At 35.0% G+C, this 20,142-nt stretch overlaps 1 protein-coding gene and 1 pseudogene across 3 annotated transcripts; both read left to right on the top strand.

Moving 5' to 3' along the window:
• Positions 1 to 850: 850 nt before the first annotated feature.
• LOC149563786 (protein DA1-related 1-like) lies at positions 851 to 7,119 on the top strand. Of its 3 annotated transcripts, none has more exons than XM_089826911.1 (8): positions 851 to 925; positions 2,956 to 3,042; positions 3,480 to 3,599; positions 3,975 to 4,187; positions 4,288 to 4,347; positions 4,464 to 4,579; positions 4,838 to 4,896; positions 6,674 to 7,119. In XM_089826911.1, exons 1-8 carry the CDS (start codon positions 866 to 868, stop codon positions 6,988 to 6,990), a joined length of 1,032 nt encoding a protein of 343 aa, XP_089683037.1. In that variant the 5' UTR covers positions 851 to 865; the 3' UTR covers positions 6,991 to 7,119. The 3 variants fall into 3 exon arrangements, with proteins under 3 accessions (XP_089683037.1, XP_089683039.1, XP_089683038.1); XM_089826913.1 differs by lacking the exon at positions 851 to 925 and adding an exon at positions 945 to 1,098 and having other exon boundaries at positions 3,515 to 3,599; XM_089826912.1 differs by lacking the exon at positions 851 to 925 and adding an exon at positions 945 to 1,098.
• Positions 7,120 to 10,248: 3,129 nt separating this feature from the next.
• The window catches only part of LOC149563785 (putative beta-1,3-galactosyltransferase 3), a 69,765-nt pseudogene continuing 59,871 nt past the window's right edge, over positions 10,249 to 20,142 (top strand).

The following is a 20,142-nucleotide window of genomic DNA, read 5'->3' as shown; positions in this document are numbered from 1 at the left end:
GAACAAGTTTTCAACTTTATTTATTATCCATTGTCCATGACAAGTATTGATTGCATATTAGCATACAAGTTTCCACTCTATTAATTATCCATTTGAAATGACATTGACTATTAATTAAAATATAGCTTTGTATCTAGTGGTGGTAGTGGACATTTTATCAAAAGTTTTTTATTATTGTAATGTAAGCAATGACATCAAAGCTTGCTTATAATGTGAACTAAATAACAAGCAGCTCAACTTCTTCAGTCTTAACACAACCTTCTCTAACCTAAGTATCATATTTGATTACATTCTATTAAACTCTATGAAATCAAATAAATAATTCTTCTATCTTCCAAATATATTATATGCTATTTAACAAATGCATCAATCCAACATTAGAACTTATAAAATATTAATTTGTTTAGATTCAATACTTTTACAAATGAAATGAAAAAATACACCAAATTTTAATTAACAATAATTTCAAAAAATCATTATCATTAACAAATTTTCATATTTAAAATAAACTTTAATTATTTATAAAAATTACTGTTTTCTATTTTTTTAAAGTTTATGTACCTTAGATTGGATCTGTTTCTAATCTTTCAACTTAATCAACGGATGAAAGATCTATTATTATTATTCTATTTTCAAATATTTCAACAATAAAATAAAGTATTTTAATATTTAGTTTTAGCCAATAACAAAATATCTCCATTACGTAAGAGTTTTTGTAGATAACGTAATTTTCCTTCTTTGCCAATTAAAAAATAATAAAAATTTGCAAAAAGGAGCTCAAGTGGTCTTTCATGCGTGTAATTTCTTATTTCTAATTATGTCTGTAATACTTTATAGAAGTTGTTTGACACAGACAGCACGACAAATGACTGGTGCTGAGTACACAAAGGATAAGTTCATTATTCCAGAAATTCCTAAAACTAAAGTTTAAGTCTTGATTTTCTAAGAACATCCGATGAATTTCTAAGTCAGCAGTTGCTCTGCAATTCATTTTTATCACTGTTTTTGACATTATATTATAAGTTCAGATGAACATTTGTATTGAGCTCTTGTGATCTGATACAGGGCCCATTCTTCATCAGGACCATTTCATTACAGGTTTCATAGATACCCACTTTTTCCTTTCTGTCTTATACAATTTGATATGAGATTAAAGAATTTACTGTCTGGCTCTTGTGTTTGAAGTATAAATTTGGTCTCGGTAAATTATCAACTTGTGTAAACTTGAATCTTGTAAGGGTTTGGGTGAAATATGAATCTGTCTCTGTAAGTATTGAATTTGGTGTTCAACTGTAGAGTTAATTTGAGATCCTTGGAAGCATATTTATTGGTCGAAAACTTGAAACAGATTGTTGCTGTTCTTTAATAAGTCGGATTATTCAGCCCTGTTTTTTAACAGGCAGTTGAATCTTCTTTGCTGAGTTTTTGGTTGCATTTGATTGTGTTTTATCCATTGAAAGCTTGCTTGGCACATTTAGAGATGTAATCTTATCATATTTCCACAGTTCATTTGAAATATAAACTTTTATTTCTCAATTTGATTGCGTATTTAGTATCAAAGTTTCAGACTCTTAGAATAAGAGAATGAAAGAATGAAATAGTAAAATATACTTCATTTTCATGATAGATCATGGAGTGTCTCGAAAATGTTGATGCTAAATAAACACACAATCAAATCTAGAAAGAAAAGTTTAGATTTTTTACTTGCTGACTAATTAAACTTAATACTTCAGCTAAAGGAGAGCCCATGTGAAGCTATAAATCAATGGCTACTTCGTAATCACAGAAAACAGGATATTGGGTCTCTGGTAATGATTGTTTCATTTCAGAGAAACATTTGGGGATAAGTGCACTGTTTTTCTTTATAATAAGAAATATTCAGTTTGTAGTTGGGTTCAGGTGTGTTGGTGGTTTTCTTGTGAGGAATAAAAGCATTGTTCCAGAATGTTTACTGAGTACTTGGGAGTAATGCCCAGGTCAGGAGGATGGATTGCCTTTTCATGGCTTTCATTATTGGTGTTTGCAGGAAAAAGTAGTTTTGTGTAATAGAAATAATGTGTATAGAATCTGTAGGGTACAATGATAAAAACACTTATGTAATCTTTAGGCAAAATTTTTGGATCATTTATCAGATCATTCTGTATTATACCATACATCTTTGATTCAATATAAGGCAGGATCATACTCTTTATTATTGAAAAAGGATGGTGCTTCGTCTGGAATAACTTCTGTTTTGAAGATAAAAGGTGGTTATTGCATATTCTTTAAAATGTTTTGATTTCAAACTTTACCGATCCAATATCTTTTTAGTACATTTTAGTATTTTTGCTTATATTTTGGTAATGTAATGCAGGGCTAGTGATACTAATCCTTTGTTATTGCATTTTTATTATTTTGTGAAACTTTATTACCGTTCAAAAAAATTCAAACTCTTTCACAATAATCACATTTGTTGATAATAGAAAACACAAACACATATCTATACTCTCTTCAATTTCTCGAAGAGATTAAAAAAATTGTATTTCGTTCTTATTATCATGGAAGATTGCCTTGCTCACTAAACATGCCAGAACAATTTTTAAACTGATTTTACATTTAAAATCATGATTCTTCATTTTGCTGTATTTTTGATTGCTACGTATTGAAAAAGGTCAATTGTAATATTGCTTGGAGCAAATTGAAGGAATTTGTTACTTCCTGTCCTGTCAATGGCTTCACCTCGCCTTTCTTTCTCAAAATTTGAACATTCTGCCAACATTGCTGTATTTCCTTTGGAAGCAACCTATAGTCTAGCGGTTTCCATTTTCTCTAGAGAGGAAATGCAAAACTATTTTTTCCCCTGCTTCAGCACGAGTTTTTCATTTACATTATATGGCTGCGCGGATCGGAATTGAGACTGGTTTTCGATCTATTTTGCAATGATTTATTATAGAGCTAATTATTTTGTTTGTGTAGTTCTCCATGTCAGGAAGCGTCACATACCACGAGTCCTATTCCAGGGCGTCAGGTTATCCTCCAAAATGTGATGTTTGTGACAAATATGTAAGTTTAAATTCCTCTGAACAATTTCAATCTTATAAAATGCTATGATTTCTTCATTATTTGAAGAGCTGGGATGTGATAAAAACTATCATTATTGAGATTTTATTTATGGAGCTTTAAAGTCGATTTTACAGATTTTATTTCTGCGTCCAGTTTTTATTTTGAAGATTCTAGGGTTTCATTCTGTTTATGGACGGCTTACGATTCTTCATTCGCAACCAAATTAAAATTTTAATGCTTCAATTTCTTTTGTTGGATTTTACTATATGAGAGGACTAGTGGTTCTTTAGTCAAAGTATTTTTTTTATTATCTTGATTTGGAAATTTGACAACTTCCAGATTGATTTCATCTCTGAAACGCATCATGACAGCTCTTCTTCTAAGTCGTGGTTTGGTAATATTTGTTTTACTTCAATAACTTAATAATTGTCTTCCAGATCCCAGCAAATTTAGCTGGCTTTATTGTGTACAGAGTTCATCCTTTCTGGGATCAGAAATTCTGCCCTGAACATGAACGCGATAACACACCTCGTTGTTGTAGTTGTGACCGCATGCAGGTGAGAAAGCATTAACTACTCTCCGGTACAGTTGCATCATTTGTTACTGAAATCTGCATATATTTAGTAAAACATTTACAAGATTAACCTAATTGTGATGTAAGACTTGGTTATCGACCTGCATATTGTTGAAGTAGTTGAAGCCCTGTTTTTCTCTGCTTTGTCCATCAATTTCCACCCTAGCTCATTAATCAATTTTGTGCGTATGGTTGCTCATGATCCTCCCTTATATATTTTCTGGATATGGCAAGATGGAATTGTATTAAAGTACATTAGATTCTATCTATTGAATTTAGTTTCATAACATTTTGCTGCACAGATTTCGAAGCTTTTAATATACACAGTCCAACTTGTGACTCATGTCTGTGCTTTCAGCGAAAGAATGTACAGTACATTTCATTAGAGGATGGTCGGAAACTATGTCTTGAGTGCTTGGATTCTGCAGTTATGGATACAGATGAATGTCAAACACTTTACTTTGAAATCAGGGACTTTTATGAAGGCTTGAATATGAAAATAAGGCAGGAAATCCCTATGTTGCTTGTTGAACGGCAAGCATTGAATGAAGCGATGGAAATGGAGAAGGATGTAAGTTCCTTTTATATATTAAGCCCTATTTTGACTGCAATTATTAACTTAAATGAAGAAGTCATTTTATAGTTGCATATACTTTTCCCTGGGCTTACAGGTACATCACATGCCAGAAACTAGAGGGTTGTGCTTGTCAGAAGAGCAAATTGTCAGCACTGTAAGAATTTCACGCTGACATCTCAGAGTTGAATTAACCGGGAGGACATTGGTTCCCTTTCTATTAAAATTTTAACTAAACTACATCATGACTTGTTTTCTATTATTCATGGCTAGATTTTGAGGAGGCCAAGGATTGGAGGGAATCGCATTTTTGACCTATTTACTACACCCAGGAGGCTGATTCGAACAAGCGAAGTCACAGCCATTCTCGTACTGTATGGTCTTCCTAGGTAATGATTGTAAAGCAAGCCTCCAGTCTTATTTTCTTTACTTTGCTGATTCAGCACATATGAAAGTTATTCAGCTCAATTTTCTATTAACAAACTAAACCAAACCTCTATCCCTCCCAACCCCTTGGCCAAGCTCTTTTTCTATACATTCAGTATGTGAAGAACAACTATGTTTACTTTCAGTGATACTGGAAAAATTCCGTGTTTTGATTTCCCTCTTTTTATCTTCTCTAATTACGGCCATCTTTTGACATGCAGATTATTAACAGGTTCAATTCTGGCTCACGAGTTGATGCATGGATGGTTGCGTCTCAATGGTATTATCTCTGCTTATCTAATATAAAACTTAACAATAGACTTAACAGTTTAGTGGTTTGTATGGGCCTTGGTGGGCTTCCTTTAAGCATTTTCATTAATCTTATGTAAAAATAGAATATAGTGTGTGCTTTCTCCTTCTCACAATGTTGTACATGGACTAAGGGCTCAAGGCTGCTCTTTCCAACAATCTCTACTTTTATTTTGGAATGAACACTCAAAATGCTTTCATTTATCCGGGCAATCCCATGAGGGAGTCCCATTTGGCCCAGCTCTAGTTCCACATCATAAAACTATGAAGATTGGCACCAAAATTTATAAAGTAGAAAATATTCTTGAAAAGAAAAAATAGTATATTTATTCGATAAAGGAAGATGCATTTGTTTCAAAGAAGCACCAAAAAGCAATAATTCACTCCCATAAACCTGGGCTTAAATATGACAACAAACTGATTTATTTTATACCCCTTAGTTTTCTGTTCTAACCAACAAGGAAAACTGATTTATTTAATACCTTCAAAATTCCTATTCTAATCAACAATTAGAACTGGAATGAACCCATGTATAATTTCCTTGTACACAGCAGCACACTCACTTGTGGATGTTGGATGTACAATATGTCTGCTGGAAAACAAACTATTTGGGTATACCGATCTCAACTAACTAAACTTTACATATTTTTTTATAATATATAAGTCATTTAACACATTTATTTCATCCATTCATTCTATGGCAGGTTATTGCAACAGAAAGCTTCCTTATACTTGTGTCAAAATTGATGCCTGCAATCTTTATTATATGTTTTGAATATTCTTGTTTCTTCTTTTTTCAGCCACTTCTGTTCATTTTACTGCACAATGTAAGAATACTCATAAATAGCGCTCTGTTTTCTCCCGCAAAAAGTCCTATTGCAACAGAAACTTCACTATAGTTGTATCAAAATTGATACCTACAATCTTTATTAGACATGTTCAAAATTATTGTTTCTTCTTTATTCAGCCATATCTGTTCATGTTTCTACACTATGTAACAATGCTTGTAAGTGGTGCTCTGCTTTTCTCCAAAAATGTCTTATTGCAAGAGAAAGCTTCATTATACCTTATATCAAAATTGATACCTACAATCTTTATAATATATTTTGAAGATTGTTGTTTCTTCTTTATTAGTGACAGTTGTTCATGTTTCTACACTGTAGCAATGCTTGTAAGTAGTGCTCTGTTTTTGTTTTTCAAAAATGTCTTGTTGCATCAAAAAGCTTCATTATACTCACTTCAAAATTGGTACCTACAATCTTTTTTGTATTTTTGAAGACTGTTGTTACTTCTTCTTTCAGCAACATCTGTTCATTTTACTACACTATGTAACAATGCTCATAAATAGTGCTCTGTTTTCTGCCCCAAAAAATTCTTATTGCAACGGAAAGCTTCATTATGCTTATATCAAAATGGATACCTAGAATATTTGTTATATCTTTTGAAGATTGTTGTTTCTTCTTTATTCAGTCTCATCTGTTCATGTTTCTAGACTATGTAACAATACTCATTAGTAATACTCTATTTTTTTCCCCTAAAATGTCTCACTGCATCAGAGAGCTTCATTATACATGTATCAAATTCAATACGCATGATCTTTATTATTATATGTTTTGAAGATTGTTGTTTCTTCTTTATTCAACCACATCTGCTCATGTTTCTACAATATGTAACAATGCTTGTAGTTGTAAGTAGTGCTTTGCTTTTCCTAAAAAAGTCTAATTTTGGGTGTGCAACATGTCTTGCAGGCTTCCGTAACCTCCCTCCTGATGTTGAAGAAGGCATTTGCCAGGTGCTCGCCCATATGTGGCTTGAAGCAGAGGTGATGGCAGGATCGAGTAGTAATGGAGCATCATCATCATCAGCATCATCATCCTCTTCCTCTTCGAAAAAGGGAGTCAGATCAGCATTTGAGAAAAAACTTGGGGATTTTTTTGTGTATCAAATTGCAATGGACCCCTCACCAGCCTATGGCGACGGTTTCAGGGCTGGTTATGCAGCCATGCTTCAATATGGTTTACGACGTACTTTGGATCACATTCGATTAACAGGCACCTTTCCCTAAGATGTCATGATTCAAGTGTAGCTTACTGTGGATACTATATGCTACGTCTCAAGCAGTGACTCTGTTATTGTCATTCCAATTAATAATATTATAATATGAAATATACCAATGTGCTGGCTCTATCAATAATCTTCTCCAAACCACCATTCAGATTTAAATTTATCTAAACAGTATGGACGTGAGCAACAACTGCCCACTGTTTATCTTCCTGTTATGCTTTTCTTTGGTGGCTTTGCATTTTTTTGAACTGGCTTTTCTATGGTCTTTTGAAAGGAGTTATAATGCAACATCTGAGGAAAAAGAAGGGCAATTCTTGTGATCCTAGCAGTAAAGTACTTGAACTTGTAAAACAAATTCTGATGTGACTTTGTATGTGTTTGTGCATACTAAACTAATCAAGATTCTACACCATTACAAGACATGTTTCATCACTCTTATCAATGGATCTTGTCATTGCTTTCTAATTAGCCAATATTGTTGTTTCATGAAAATCTAATACTTAATTTTTGGGCGTTATGTTTTGAGGACACTATTAGAAAGTAAAGTCCTCCAAGATAACTAAGAGGAGAGGGCTTTATGTTTCTACACTATGTAACAATGTTTGTAAGTAGTGTTCTGTTTTTTACCCCTAAAATGTCTTATTGCAACAGATAGCTTCATTATACTTATATTAAATTTGACAACTACAATACTTATTAGTATATGTTTTGAAGATTGTTGTTTCTTCTTTATTCAGCCACATCTCCTAATGTTTCTACAATGTGTAACAATGTTATACTTGTAAGAAATGCTTTTCTTTTCCCCAAAAAAGTCTACTTTTTGGTTGTGCAACATGTGTTGTAGACTTCCGTAAACCTCTCTTCTGATGTTGAAGAGGGTATTTTCCAGGTGCTCGCCCATATGTGGCTCGAAGCAGAGGTGAAGGTGGGATCAAGTAGACGTGGAGCATCATCAGCATCAGCATCAGCCACCTCTTCCTCTTTGAAAAAGGGAGTCAGATCAGCATTTGAGGAAAAAGCTTGGGGATTTTTTTGTGTATCAAATTGCAATGGACCCCTCACCAGCGTATGGTGAAGGGTTCAGGGCTGGCTATGCAGCCATGCTTCAATATGGTTTACGATGTACTTTGGAGCACATTCAATTAACATGCACCTTTCCCTAAGATGTGATGATTCAAGTGTAGCTTATTGTGGATATTATATGCTACTTCTCAAGCAGTTACTCTGTTATTGTATTCCAATTAATAATACTATAATATGAAATATACCAGTGTACTAGCTCTATCAAAAGCTCTTCCAAACCACCACTAACATTTACATTTAGCTAAACAATATCGACGTGAACAACAACTGCCCATTGTTTATCTGCCTTATATGCTTTTCTTTGGTGGCTTTGAATTTTTTTGGACTATAAAAGATATGGTTTTTTGAAAGGAGGTATAATGCAGCATCTGAAGGAAAAGAATGGTGATTCTTGTGATCCTAGCATCAAAGTACTTGAACTTCTAAAACAAATTTGATGTGACTTTGTCTGTGTTTGTGCATACTGAACTGACTACCTCTCAAGGCTCCACACCATTACAAGAAATATTTCATTACACTTACCAAATGGACGTTGCCATTGCATAAGAGAAGCCAATGTTGTTGTTTCATAGAAATCTAACACTTTGATTTTTGTGCATTATGTTTTGAAGGCACAATCTTGTTTGAGAAGCCGACCTTTATGAGTGTTTTTTTTTTTGCAAAATTTCATTAATAACCAATTTATTTTTATGATAGGAAAAAGAATTGCAATGAGTTTGCTATTTACATTTTATGAAAATAATCTTGTAGAATATTCATTGTCTCTCTTTCCAATGATCACTACCCAAACACCCCCTCTTTCAATTTCTACCACCATGCCACTCATCTAAGTACAAGTGATCACTTGGGTGACTATTGTGGTCTCACAACACACCCCATTTTGAGTCACAAAATGGGGAACCCTCTCTTTTGTCTTAGAAAAACCTATTTGGAGCACTTAGTCGGGTGTCGTGGTTGATTAGAACCTTCTTATGGATCTAGGTAGGTCCCCCATCCCTAACTAGGCAGGATCGAGTAGTATCGGAGGATCAAAATTCAAAATTTTGGGCTTACAAGTGCATAAAGTGTGCACATGCGCACTTACTGCCATCTAATGAGGCATGCTTGCGCACTTGCATAAGTGCACACCCTCGAAGGTGCGCACAAGTCACCCTGGGCTTATAAATACCCCCTACTCCCTCTGCTTCCTCACTTGTCTTCTTCACTTCTCCACTAGTTGCACACTTTTGCACCCTTGAAACCTCTAGTACACTGTAGCTACATGTGTCCAAAGATCCACATCAACACCTACCTTAACAATAAGACACCCAGAAAGAGATGCACCCATGCGCACCTCCGATAAGTGCACATGATGCAAAAATAAACCCAACCCCTCCATTTCTCACTTTGCATGGATCATGTGCACACCTTGCGTACATGTGTAGGTGCATTAAGTGTGCCATTGTGCACTTTGTATTTCCAAGTTTATTGAAGCGCATGTTATGCACTTGTGCAGGTGTGCTAGGAGCACTAGTGCACTAGTGTGCATTTTAGATACATTAGGAGTTGTCAATGAGTTTCTTGTATTTTTTTATCTATTTTCGTTAGTTTGAGTCATGTCTTAGTTTCATCATAGGTTTACAATATCAATGGTACTAACATTTCTCTCTTTTGTGTAGATATAATGTCATCATCCTCATCCTCGATGACTATGAAGATAACACCTAAACTAGTTTCAATTAAGTATCAAGAAGCACCAAAGAAATCCTAGTTTCAAACACATTGAGATCTAAGACACCGTGTTGGGGGCATATTGAGTGGAATGCTTTTCTGACATTATGTAACAAGCCTAAAGAAATATTAGCCATGGTTTCACCACTAATCTAAAATGGGTTGGTAAACATTGCTTCTCACTTAACATTAGTTCAACCATTCAAATTGAACATGACTTTGGCTCATCACTACGTATTAGAGGAGAAGGTGGTCAAAAGTGTAACCAAAGAGGTAGTTTTGGATCTAAGACCTCAAAAAATTGAAAAGGTCTTCCATCTTCCATGGGTGGACTAGTACCTTTTAGATCATTTATGATAGTGCAAATAGATGGTACAGGGAGAACGAGGAAAAGGCCAAAGAGTTGATACAAGGGAAGTACCTGATTGAGAGAACACCCTTGGGAAGAAGAATTGGAAAGGTCGACATGACCATAGGTTACATGATTGACAATATTGGCTACTCAACTGTTCTTCTAAGTAGAGCTATGGCTCTTCGTGCAACAAGTCATCTGGAGATATGGATGGTACATTTCATTGAAACCATCATAGCAAGAAAGATGCCTGTTGACTGGGCTACAATACTAAGTGATAATCTGGATGAGCAACCGATTTCAGTAAAGAATGACCCCCACTTCTACATGACCTCCTACATGTTATATCCTTTGGTAGCAAGGACTATAGATTACCTAGGATTGTTTAGAAAGGGAAGCATGCAAGATACAAATGCTTCGCCTTATGTAGTTTACCCATAGCTTGTAAAGAAGAAACTTATCTATAGAGAGTGAAATCTAGGGTGGTCAATGATGGGTTCATCTTTGCCATCATTAGGTTCATTGAAGGAGATTATTTGAAGAGAAAATTAGTGGAAGTTGCAACAAGGATAATGCAGGTTGGTGTGTATTAGATCAAGTTCAAGACATTCACCTATATTCAGGTAGCTGGAACCATCTTGTGCCCAAAGAAGCTTCTGCAATATCCTTGTGATAGGCTAATATTATTAGATATAAATAGGCAGCTCACTTCTACATAAGACAAAGTTAGAAAAAAACATAAGAAAATGTAGGTGTGAACCATCACTATCAAAGCATTTGAGGTAAAGAATAAAAAAGGTATTGATACATTTGATTCAGAGTTGGATTAGTATGCTCTAGAGGATTACCAAGCACCTCACCCTTATTTTGACAACATCAGGATGGTACAACATCTAGTAGGGAAGAAGTTTGTGCTTGAAGAGGCACTCAAAAACCATTCGATGAATGTTATAGATGACTATGATGTCCACATTCATGATTATTGTAGGATGATTTTATAGCTCATAGAGAAGGTGTTAAATATAGAGATACCACATAAGGCCTGGGACAAAGATGCCCTTGAAATACTGGATCCCTTATACAATAGAGACAAGATTTATGAAATGATGTTTATGAATGCAAAATTTGGCATGAGGAGAACATTGATATCAATTACTAGGCTAGACATGTAGTGGAATTAATAGGAGAATGAATCAAGAAGCTTTTATGTATGGATCTAGTTCCACAAGCTCCAAATTTTTAGGCCACAACCAAACCTAAAAAAGGAAAGGAGACTAAGGTCACCATATAAGCCTACCCTACCAAATTACCAACAAGGCTGGAGATGGTACACCATAATGAGTGAGAGATTTAGTATTTTGAGACCAACAGGGTGAAAGGCAAGAAAAGAAAGAGCGTTACTTGGGTGAGGCAACATGAGGAAGAGGCTCATGCTGAACTAGCTACCCAAGAAAAGGAGCCCACCTAAGTAATAACATGCTCAGCCAGAATAGGAGGGAGCCCTCGCACCTAAAGATCACATAGTAGAAGCCTCCCTGTTAGTGCATAGAAATGAGATGGCAATGGAAGGTGTAAAGAGGAAGATATTGAACAAGAAGAGCACTCCCTCATCCTAAGTGTCGAAAACCATCCCTGAGGCAAGAGATAAGGAGGAAGGGGAGAAAAAAGAATTTGTCCCTTTAAATAGAAGAACCCGCTCAGCTATAGTGGTAGATGAAGAAAGGAGAAGGAGCTCAACTCAAATGCTGCATTCTGCCCCTTGAGAACCTATCCATGTTGAAACCTCAGATGAGAAACAACAAAAGTGGATTGCAAAAAATGGAAGGTGAGGGAGAAGAGATTTTTAACCTCTTAGATTTTGACTTCATGCTTGTGGGGACTGAGATGGTAAGCAAAAAGATAGGCTTGATACTCCTCAAAATGAAGCAATGGGAGAGAGTTGGGATCAATTGGCTCCCTTACCACAAGGGCCTCTTACATTCCTCCTCCTCCATCATAGGATATTCCATCCATACCCTCATAGCCAAATTAGGGATCAGTTGTCCCACCTCCTCCGACAACCAAGCCTAAGGGTCCAACTATAGAGGAGGGAGATTTTTTTCAATTACATGTCGATGAAATATTAGAGGAAGGGCTGATTCTAGAAGAAAGAAAAAATGCTCCTCATGATACAAAGGCTAAAACCCCAGTCTAATTTGACATTGAAGCTCACTCAAAAGTTCTTCCTCGATAGGAGAAGACTCTGGAAAAGAGTGATAAGGGAAAGAGACTGACAGCATAACTCACCTCCTCATCTCAGTTTATGTCACCTATGGGAACAATGCCATCATGACTGAAAATGGAGGTCATGTTCAAACAAAAGAGGCATATGGAATTGATAGAAGAATAAGGCATGGGGGAGCTAATAAAAGTGGTTAATAAATCTGAGCCACCCAAGGGTGATGCTAGAACATTTTCCTTCATAATGAAGAATTAGGATCAAGATCTTCTTGCGCATATCACCATTCCACCTCCCCATGCAAACACATAGGAGCTAATTCCTAAAGATTATCGAATGAAGGAGGTTATACTAGGAAAGCCCATGATAGATATTGCAAAATTTTTGATTACCATGGACCTCAAGCAAGTGTTCTCACACCTTGACAAGGATGAGTTAGAGATTTTAATGCTGTGAAAATAGAATGAATTGTTGAGAGGATACTTAAATGAGGTGGTAGGTCCAATAGACCCTATGAATCTTAAAATTTCTCTAGGAGCTACATTGGATAAGAAGGAAACTAGGCCACCAATGGATTCATTTTTGGATGCTTGTTAGAGGTGGCATCATAGTTTTGAGGAGAGAGGAACACAAATAATTGAAGGTAATTTGAACCTTCTTCACCACATCCAAACTAATGTCAAAAAATTGGTTAACATTGTGAACCAAGATTTTGGGATTATGGATGAGGTACGTACTTGGGCTACTGATTTGCAAACGTTGAAATCAATAAAAAGGGTAAACGTACCAGATGGTAATAGTGGTTTACACAAAAAAATAATTAGATAAGATAGATGATTGGACAAAAAAGGTGTCAATAGGAAATAAAGTCATGGAAGACCTATATGTGATTATCCAAGAAATAAAGAATATGACTCAAAGGAAATTTTTGGAAGTGGACAAATACTTCAATCCTGCTAGCTTGGAGATTTTTGAAGATGAGTCGAGAACAAAACTCCCCTTGGTGCAATTTTTAGTTCAATAATGCAAGGCTTTATTTGAAGTAGCGTCATCCAAAGATGATGTTAGACAAGTGTTTAAAACAAAAGAATCATTGTTGGAAGTAGACTCTAAGATGGAGGATTTCGCGGATACATGGATCGAGATAAGTAACTATAGGCAGGTAGTGCAAAATAAGTATGAGTTCCTAGATTTACCAGAAATAAAAGAGGTCATGGAGATTATTGAATTCAAAAGAAAACATACATACATCATTTTGGTATAAAGGGTAACAAAACCTTGATGTTGGAAATCAAGTTTTGACACTTGGAAGAATATTTGTATTTTGGGTCATGTCACCAAGTTGTGCCTTTTTAAGGTGTGTTGTGTAGGCGCACTTTCAATACACCATTTTAAAAACTTTTAAAGTTGCCTGCCATAATGCATTTCCCAAAAATTGTTCCCAGTATGCTTAACAAAGTTTCTATGAAGGATTGAATTATTTCTGAGTCTAGATATGCAAATGTGGAAGCAAATAGAAGTCAAAATTCATTTTTCCACCATGGAGAAGCACTTTTCTAATTTTCCGCAATGGAGAAGCCAACTTGGGATTTTCCACCAAATGAAAAATGAAGTGTAGTGGAAAACTCATTTTCCACTGCACCTTTTGCAGTCATTTTCTAATTTTTCATGGAGAAGCACTTTTCTAATTTTCCATAATGGAGAAGTCAACTTGGGATTTTCCACCAAAGGAAAAATGTGTAATGGAAAACTCATTTTCTGCTTCGCCTTTCGTAGTCATTTTCTAATTTTCCATTGGAGAAGCAAATATTTCATTTTCCAGCAAAAAGAAAAAATGCATAGTGGAAAATTCATTTTCCACTACGACTTTCGCAGGCAAAGTCCAATTTTCCACATGAGGAGAGAAAAGGCAAATCTCAATCCAAGATGAAGGCATATGGGGTCTAGCATCAAGATTACTCCAGAAAAATAATTTGTGAGTCAATCTACATCAAAATTGTGCCCATTACATGGAAATGGAAAATTCATTTTCCACTGCAACTTTCACAATCAAAGTTCAATTTTCCACCAAGGGAGAAGACAAAAGTCAGATTTCCGCTATAAGAATTCCAGAGAATCTCTCTCAAATTTTAGCAAAGAATTAACATTGTAAGCATTGAAGATAACATTGTTGCCGATTGAAGACATGGATTATAGAGCATTGAAGGAACAATGGCTGGAAATTTTATTTTATTAATTCTGATTTTGTAGCAGTCATATAGAGCAGAATTCAGAAATTCATATCTTTTTACTCATTGATTATTTTTCTGATCGCTCCAATCAGGATGAAGATAACTAAGTTTGGAAGAACATATCCAAAAATGAGCTCAATCCAACGGTGGAATAAAAAGATATGCCCCACAAAAAATGGTTCATTTTTACCTGGTAGAACTATTTATTTTGTTGTCCACTCAATGAAGGAAAGATTTTGATATTGATTTAACATATTTAAATGTCAATTGTTAACATATAATTTAAATATGTTAATATCTATCATTATTAACTTTAAAAGTTAATAAGCATATCAGTTTTCAAAAGGAAAAATATGAGAAGTCAAAGAGACAAGATCGGTTACAGAACTGAAAAGTCACTGGAAGAAACCAACGGTTGCTGGAGAATGTATTTATTGTAAAACCTTTTCCAGTGAAGAGGTTCTTCTTTTCTGCAAGAGACAGAGAGCTGGAGTAGGGGGAAGGAACTTAGTTTAATTTGTTTTGCATTTTCATTATGCATGTTAAGAGTTTGAGTTTTTGTAATAGATTGAGCATAAGTTGTGAGCAAATAAAATCTGAGTATTCTTATTTGTGATGTTCAAAACAACAAGGGTTTTACTCTAAATCAGAGCATTTAGTATTTCTCCTTTGATTATTATCAATCAGAGTATTGTTATTTTCAGTTTGGGCATCATCTTCCATCTTGTGTTGAATTATGAATGGGTTGTAGATCAGAGTATTTGCAGACGTTCCTATTACAAGAATTGGGATTATTTAACACTCTCTTTCATTTCATTTTCCAATGCATTTGCATACATAGCATTCACATTGCATTACCAATGTCGGGGAGTCATAGGAAATGTGAATTCCTGGGGTTGGCTAGGTGTAGAACTGAGTTCTCTGCCTAAGTTAGTTCTGTCTAGGGCTGGCTTGGTTTTCCTCTTTCATTCTCGAGTTAAGAACGTACCCAATAAGTTTAGGAACAAACAAATTCATTGAATATCATTGATAAGGGAGTTGTACCTTTCAATTCAGAGGAAAGCTATCAACCTCATGATAGATTATCCAACTGTTGGTATCAAATTGTTTCTCACAGGTTCGGGTAGTTAAGAGTTACATTGGAAAGAACAATCTATTTACCAACATGTTGACAATTTTGGAGATCAAGTAGTGCATTGACAACTAACTGCTAGTTGTTATTTTTTAGCATCAAAAGTTCTTTTTGATTGTAGTTCAAGGCCAAGCTCATGTTTTTGGAAGTGTTAGTGACTCTGGGGTCATCTTATAGCTTTTATCTTCTTATCTCCTCATTCTTTTATTATTTTAAGTCATGTAAAGGCTCATGCACCCATTAATTGATGTAAACAAGGGTGGAGACCTACTTAGCTTCTTTTAAAGAGTCAGTTTGCATATAGGTAATTAGTTTTTAGCAAGAGTTTGCATTGAAAGAGCATTCACTCTTAACATAGAAGGAGGGGAGAATTTCTTTTAAATACATTAATGTAATTTGTATTCAGGGCCGACATTTTGATGCCATAATATATGCTATTGGTGCTCTCATTCTGAGTGTAGTAAATCTTGCCAGAGCATTTTATTTTTTGTGACTTTTATGTTCATGAATGATAATGGAGCTAATTGTTTTATTGCATTGTTATGATTGTGTGATATTTTAATTATGGTTTTTTCCTTATGTTAACAAATTCTGATGTTGTAATGAATTGGAGAAAGGATTGTCATTGTTCTTGCATAGTGTTTTGTCTTGTGTGAGCACACTTTCTATGGCCATATGGTTGGATGAATCATGAAACATATTTTAGTTAAAGTTCCCATAGACAATTGCATCAATGGTTTTGACAAAGCACTACTACTAATTTCATTGGTTTCCTACCAGATTCTTTTCATAATTTAATTCATAGATTTGTTGTTACTTGGGCTCATGTTGGTTAGGAATTTCACTTTCAATAATTTGGTTTAAATCTCTTGTTACTCTATCTTTATTATTTTATTTTTAAACTCTTGGTTAGAATAGGAATTCATATAGTTGCATTGGTAAGAAATTACATTCATCATAAACTAGAAAAATACAAAAATATATTGTTTTCGCGGTTATGCTTTAGCAAAGTTGTGCAAAATTGTAGATACCAACAAAGGCCTCCTTGTAAACATTCACGTTTATCTTCAATTGAGTTATCTACTAGGTTGAAAAAAAACCATCTAGAACCTTGGAGTTGATCATAGATAAGCTTTTCAAGAGAGAGATTCGTAAGAATTTTTGTCGTTGGCCTTGTGCAAAATGAGCACTCAACAGAAGTGGCACTAGAAGGAGGGAAAAAAAACATTTTTCCTAGAAACTCAATTGTTGTATGATAGTTCTACAATTTTTGAAGTTCTAAATTTTTTAGTCTATTATAGTGAGAAGGTGCACTTTTTGAAGGTGTGATTTTTGAAGGTGTGATTTTTGAAGGTTATGATTTTTGAAGGTTGCAATTTTTGAAGGTGCGCTTTTCCAAGGTGCACTTTTCTAAGGTGTACTTTTCTAGATGTGCACTTTTTTTTATACAAACTGGAAGATTTTGACTCACCTTCTCTATTCGAGTGAGCCCTGAAATCTTCACATGATAGACATGAGTTTTCGAAACTCTACCACTTTCATAAACCATGCAGTGATAAAGAAATACCCAATATCCAACCACTCAAATTCCAAGCATCATCATCATCATCCCTTCATAACTCAAACTTACCTCCATCCTGTTGGTGTTTGAAAATGCTGGAGGGTTTTTAATTATCCCAATGAGAATATGACATATCTAGGGGCAGCTAACTCCCATTTTCAACACATCACTTTAGACACTGGGCCAACTATAAGGCATGACCCTTCTTCACTTCAGCTTTGCAAAACCTAGGCGGGTTAACCTTAAGATTCTAATGTATGGTACCAGTGAAAAATATATATATGAATCTATTTACTACAAATGAAAACCCCTTATATCTCCTAATAGCTCATGAAATAACATAGATCTACAGTAGCTAAATGCAAATATATGAATCTCATAAGCTGAGTGAGGGTTAAACTAGTCTAGCTCTTCAACATAAAATTGTAAAGATGATTTGAATTTGATTTGATTTTATGTGGGTGGAGAAAGTGGATGAAAATTAGGTATGAAAAAAAAACTCATGATCCTATAATAGATCAGTGTCTCATCCATTGGGCAATTCATGAATCTCCCTCATGCACTTTGGATATCTAGGACACAATTCTCATGCCAAGACTCCAGATCTATCCATTTACCTTGTAAATTAGATATCAATGTTCAATTTAAATCTTATTTTTACTTGATATCCTCCTCAATAAATCTACAACCTTGTTGAATCTCTGAAGCATTTGCATAATTCATTGAATTACAAGCAACAATGAAGTAACATATAGCCTTAAGGGACTACAACTATGATCTAGGCTCTCTGTCAAAGACCATAAAACATCATAACTCAACCAAGAAAGGAGACAAGATTTAAACTAAAACTAAACACTTGTTGTTCCTTGTATTGATTTCCCTGAAATAATACATAAAAATGCATGACATTAACTCAAAAAGAACCTCATAAACTAGACTATTCAATGAACAAATGTTGTCATACAAGAGAGAAAATGGTGGGAATGAGAAGCTGATGGGATGGGAAAGGGGTATCACAGCCAAAGCAAAGCTTCATGGTCTGGAACCAGCACATCCTGGGTCTTCCATTTAGAATTCATCAATTCCAGTGCCAGTCCTACTATCGTCATACCAGAGAAACTTTCCAATATTTTCCAACCCTTGTAAAAGAGAAGAAGAAAGCATAAATAGAAAGGAAACAAAACTTGGATTGAATCTGCAATTGACAAGTCTACCCTCATAATTCCTTCCTAAGAAGATGAAAAAACCTCTCTCTACCTTCTCTCTGTAATTGCTTATCAAATCCCCATGATTCTAGCTTTCAAGTGCATCAAATATCTCAGAAATTTGATCATGAAAGAAAGTAACTAATTTTTAATGTCAAAGTAAATGCATGGTAAAAAGTAAAAATCAGTTCAATGTGACCTCTACAATGAAAAATAATCTTTTTCAAGTTATCTTTACCACATTTAGGCTTCAAAAGGTCTTTAAATTTTCTCTTTAACAAACTCTGATGCTCAATGATCAAATTTGCTTGTTCTGCCGCTAATGCCCTAGGAAACACAAACTGACCTATAGCATGAACCTATGAATAATTGTGCACAAACTGACTTCATAAATGTAAAATTTGGATTCTCTCGGCTCTAGTGGTATATTGGAACACCTATTTTGGATTAAAAAAATCTAGGTTTTGGCCCTCTAAAGTTTATACCTCTGTCTCATGGCTTTGCACAGTTAAAAGAATAAAATGAAAATTTTAAAATATTCTATACTTTTCAACTATAGAAATTTAAAATTTGAAATCAAATTTTTCATCTTCAAACTGAACAATGCAAAAGGATATTTTTAAATTTTAGAACTCCTTTTCCTCCCCAGGCCCACTGGATGCCACCTAGGCTGCCACGTGGCATCCCCTCTATTGGTTGCCTAGTTGCTCCATCATCACCCAGTCACTGCCTAGTCAACAACTACCTCGTCATCGCCACCTCATTGCCACATGGTGCTCCATTATTGGTCAAAACTTGCATCTACCTTGTCAGTGCTATCGTGACCTACTTCCATGTGTCGTCACCACGTCAACCCTCACCATGTTTCTATAGTTAACCATCATGCATCTTCCTATGGTGAGATAGTAACATCCAGATGATTGGGACATGTGTCAAAATCTCCTTCTTCTAAACTCATTTATCTTTCACCAGATTTCTAAGTTTCATGCATCTTCCTATGGTGAGATAGTGACATCCACATGATTGAGACACGTGTCAAAATCTCCTTCTGAACTTATTTATCTTTCGCTAGATTTTTGAGTTTTTTTGGTGACTCACTATGTCGCTAGCCAAAAATCCTTGGATTTTTTGGCTAGCGAGGTAGCGATTCGCCAAATTTTGGACTTTTTCGATGGCTCATTCCTACTGACATCATCATGCACTTTGGATATCCAGGACACAATTCTCATGCCAAGACTCCAGATCTATCCATTTACCTTGTAAATTGGATATCAATGTTCAATTTAAATCTCATTCTTACTTGATATCCTCCTCAATAAACCTGCAACCCTATTGAATCTCTAAAGCATTTGCATAATTCATTGAATTACAAGCAACAATGAAGCAACATATAGCCTTAAGGGATTGCAACTATGATCTAGGCTCTCTATCAAAGACCATAAAACATCATAGCTCAATCGAGAAAGGAGACAAGATTTAAACTAAAACTAAACACTTTTGTTCCTTGTATTGATTTCATTGAAATAATACATAAAAATGCATGACATTAACTCACAAAGAACCTAATAAACTAGACTATTCAATGAACAAATATTGTCATACAAGAGAGAAAATGGCGAGAATGAGAAGCTGATGGGATGGGAAGGGGGTATCATAGCCAA

Source organism: Cupressus sempervirens, chromosome 4 (genome assembly GCF_028749045.1).
Source record: "Cupressus sempervirens isolate cs-2001-9-10 chromosome 4, ASM2874904v1, whole genome shotgun sequence".
In the NCBI taxonomy this organism is placed as follows: domain Eukaryota; kingdom Viridiplantae; phylum Streptophyta; class Pinopsida; order Cupressales; family Cupressaceae; genus Cupressus; species Cupressus sempervirens.
Note: the sequence above shows the minus strand (reverse complement) of the source record. Positions and strands in the feature narration are given on the sequence as shown.

What these genes read in the sequence shown, in the direction of transcription:
- LOC149563786 (XM_089826911.1), top strand. Translation starts at nt 866, where the DNA reads ATGACTGGTGCTGAGTACACAAAGGATAAGTTCATTATTCCAGAAATT. An exon ending in CGATGGAAATGGAGAAGGAT is followed by an intron (nt 4,188 to 4,287) that starts GTAAGTTCCTTT and finishes CTGGGCTTACAG; the next exon opens with GTACATCACATGCCAGAAAC. An exon ending in TGGATGGTTGCGTCTCAATG is followed by an intron (nt 4,897 to 6,673) that starts GTATTATCTCTG and finishes CATGTCTTGCAG; the next exon opens with GCTTCCGTAACCTCCCTCCT.